Source organism: Sander vitreus, chromosome 14, assembly GCF_031162955.1.
Source record: "Sander vitreus isolate 19-12246 chromosome 14, sanVit1, whole genome shotgun sequence".
NCBI lineage: Eukaryota > Metazoa > Chordata > Actinopteri > Perciformes > Percidae > Sander > Sander vitreus.
In genome coordinates, this window is record NC_135868.1 from 2,967,286 (window position 1) to 2,970,625 (window position 3,340).

At 37.1% G+C, this 3,340-nt stretch overlaps 1 protein-coding gene across 1 annotated transcript; it reads right to left on the reverse strand.

Annotated features, from left to right (window-relative positions):
• Nucleotides 1-450: 450 nt before the first annotated feature.
• qrfp (pyroglutamylated RFamide peptide) lies at nucleotides 451-1,473 on the reverse strand. The gene is made up of 2 exons (XM_078268251.1): nucleotides 1,291-1,473; nucleotides 451-816 (listed from the first exon to the last, which is right to left on the reverse strand). Exons 1-2 carry the CDS (start codon nucleotides 1,471-1,473, stop codon nucleotides 451-453), a joined length of 549 nt encoding a protein of 182 aa, XP_078124377.1.
• Nucleotides 1,474-3,340: the final 1,867 nt, after the last annotated feature.

The window sequence follows — 3,340 nt, forward strand, 5'->3', positions numbered from 1 at the left end:
ACGAACTGCCATGAGACTGGGCTGGTAAACCTCTATATATGGGCACCTGCTCTACCAGGTGAGCGAACCAGGCGCCCATTGTTTGTTTGTTTTTATAAATAATTATGAATATTATATTCCATTTCTGCCAATATATCCCGTATCCTACACATTGCTCCTTTAAGCACAACCTGCCCTAAACCTTCTTGCTTTCCTGGCAGTGATCCACTGGGCAACTTTTCCAGCAACATTTGGTCGCCAAGAATCATTTAAATACATGTCTAACTCTGCGTGTGGCATGTTGCCGGAAGGCCGTGTGCATTGGCTAGAAAATTGCTCAGTGTATCGTCACCCTCATATGGGAAGAAGCCCGTTGACGGACGCATCTCCTCACAGCCTCATCCTCCTTTCATCCCGTTAAAAACCCCCTCCCTCATGAGTTCCACTTATTCCCCTCCGTGCTCGCCCCCATCACCATCCCCTGTCGGTCCATCTTTTCTTCCCAAAGCGGAAACCGAATCCTCCTTTCTCCCGGCTGACGGCCTGGAGGCCTCCGGCGAAGGAAGTCAGAGCTCCCTTCCTCTTCCCTCCGTCCTCCCCTTCTCCACCCTTCCGATAGTTCATGCTCTCCAGAGAGTGACCCCCGGGGAAGGGCGACAGTGGCGGGGCTTCCAGGTCTCCTCTCTGGGCCCTCAGCAGCGCCTCTTCCCAGGACTGGTCCTCCTCCTCCTCTGTTGGCGCCTTCTCCTCCCAGGGTTTCAGCACGGCTTTCCGGGCGTCTTGACGCCACGTGGCCCAGGCGCCGGGCCGGACGACCCACTCGGCTCTCGGGTAGAGCTGTAACAATTCCAAATTTTGCTGTACAGAAATAATTGAGATTAGTATTAAGTATTTATTTATTAATGACTTTTTTTAAACAAATTAAAGTTTTGAATGAATCCCAGGATATATCTTTTGTTTATACATATATCACTGACCCAGCTATGTAGTAACCCAAAATACACAGCCTATGAAGTAAACAATGCCTCTTTATTATCATAAAACATTGTTTCTCACTGTACCCCTGTGTTGATTTTGTTGCTCTGAATGTATATAGGGTATGCAAACAACCAACAAATGAAATAATAATAAAAATATATAATCCAACTAATCACTTATATAATTACAGTTTGGCACATCTAAAGAAAATCAACAATTACCATCGACAGTCTTAGCACCTTATCTAATGTTAGCAATTAATTGCGGTTGAACAAAGAAACCGTGATTATGTAAAATAAATTGACAATTATGTAATAATTGTTACAGGCCTACCCTCGGTTCATCCAGAGCGGCCTGGAGGTGCAGCAGGGCGGACTCCAGCTCGGCTGCCAACCCCGTGGGCAGGAGGGCGGTGGGGGGGTGGGGGTACGATGTGACGGTCCGCGGGACGAGGCAGACCAGGGCAAGGGAGAGGAGGGTGAGCTTTGAGGCACCGAGATGGAAAGAAAGTCTCATCTGGAAACAAGAAGACATTTTTATCAAAGAGTAAGTTAGTAAGTAAGTTAGTAAGTTAGTAAGTAAGTAAGTTAGTAAGTTAGTAAGTAAGTTAGTAAGGTAGTAAGTAAGTTAGTAAGTAAGTAAGTTAGTAAGTTAGTAAGTTAGTAAGTAAGTTAGTAAGGTAGTAAGTTAGTAAGTAAGTAAGTTAGCAAGTTAGTAAGGAAGTAAGTTAGTAAGTTAGTAAGCAAGTTAGTAAGTTAGTAAGTTAGTAAGTAAGTAAGTTAGTAAGTAAGTTAGTAAGTAAGTAAGTTAGTAAGTTAGTAAGTAAGTAAGTTAGTAAGTAAGTTAGTAAGTTAGTAAGTAAGTTAGTAAGTAAGCTAGTTAGTTAGTAAGTAAGTAAGTAAGTTAGTAAGTAAGTAAGTTAGTAAGTTAGTAAGTTAGTAAGTAAGTAAGTTAGTAAGTAAGTTAGTAAGTAAGTAAGTTAGTAAGTAAGTTAGTAAGTAAGTAAGTTAGTAAGTAAGTTAGTAAGTAAATAAGTTAGTAAGTAAGTTAGTAAATAAGTAAGTTAGTAAGTAAGTAAGTTAGTAAGTAAGTTAGTAAGTTAGTAAGTAAGTAAGTTAGTAAGTTAGTAAGTAAGTTAGTAAGTAAGTTAGTAAGTTAGTAAGTTAGTAAGTAAGTAAGTTAGTAAGTTAGTTAGTAAGTTAGTAAGTAAGTAAGTTAGTAAGTTAGTAAATAAGTAAGTTAGTAAGTTAGTAAGTTAGTAAGTTAGTAAGTAAGTAAGTTAGTAAGTTAGTAAGTATGTTAGTAAGTTAGTAAGTTAGTAAGTAAGTTAGTAAGTTAGTAGTAAGTAGTTAGTAAGTTAGTAAGTAGTAAGTTAGTAAGCTAGTAAGTTAGTAAGTAAGTAAGTAAGTAAGTAAGTTAGTAAGTTAGTAAGTAAGCTAGTAAGTAAGTAAGTTAGTAAGTTAGTAAGTTAGTAAGTAAGTTAGTAAGTTAGTAAGTAAGTTAGTAACTAAGTAAGTTAGTAAGTTAGTGCGTTAGTAAGTTAGTAAGTAAGTTAGTAAGTAAGTAAGTTAGTAAGTTAGTAAGTAAGTTAGTAAGTTAGTAAGTAAGTTAGTAAGTAAGTTAGTAAGTAAGTTAGTAAGTAAGTAAGTTAGTAAGTTAGTTAGTAAGTTAGTAAGTAAGTAAGTTAGTAAGTAAGTAAGTTAGTAAGTAAGTTAGTAAGTAAGTAAGTTAGTAAGTAAGTTAGTAAGTAAGTAAGTAAGTAAGTTAGTAAGTAAGTTAGTAAGTAAGTTAGTAAGTTAGTAAGTAAGTTAGTAAGTAAGTTAGCAAGTTAGTAAGTTAGCAAGTTAGTAAGTAAGTGCGTTAGCAGCAGTTAGTTAGTAGCAAGTTAGTAAGTTAGTAAGTAAGTAAGTTAGTAAGTAAGTAAGTTAGTAAGTAAGTTAGTAAGTTAGTAAGTAAGTTAGTAAGTAAGTTAGTAAGTTAGTAAGTAAGTTAGTAAGTTAGTAAGTTAGTAAGTAAGTAAGTTAGTAAGTTAGTAAGTAAGTTAGTAAGTTAGTAAGTAAGTTAGTAAGTTAGTAAGTTAGTGAGTAAGTAAGTTAGTAAGTTAGTAAGTTAGTTAGTAAGTTAGTAAGTAAGGCTACGTTCAGACTGCAGGCAAAAGTGGCCCAAATCGGATTTCTTTGGGGTCAAGTGACCAGGTCAGACTTCTTCTGAACACTCAAATCTTGCCCAGATCAGAGTTTTTCAAACCAGATATAGGCTACTTCTTATATGTGGTCCTGAATCAGACCCAAAAAAATTATCTTTAAAAAAACAAACACCGGCTCTAGCAACCCGTTCTCACTCCCAACTCTTAAAATACTGACGCTTGGTCAGTGTCCCTCAG

Bases quoted from the DNA above. Each gene is read 5' to 3' on its own strand.
- qrfp (XM_078268251.1), bottom strand. From the start codon at position 1,473: ATGAGACTTTCTTTCCATCTCGGTGCCTCAAAGCTCACCCTCCTCTCC. The intron at 817-1,290 runs GTAGGCCTGTAA...GAATTGTTACAG, and splicing joins CCGCTCTGGATGAACCGAGG to CTCTACCCGAGAGCCGAGTG.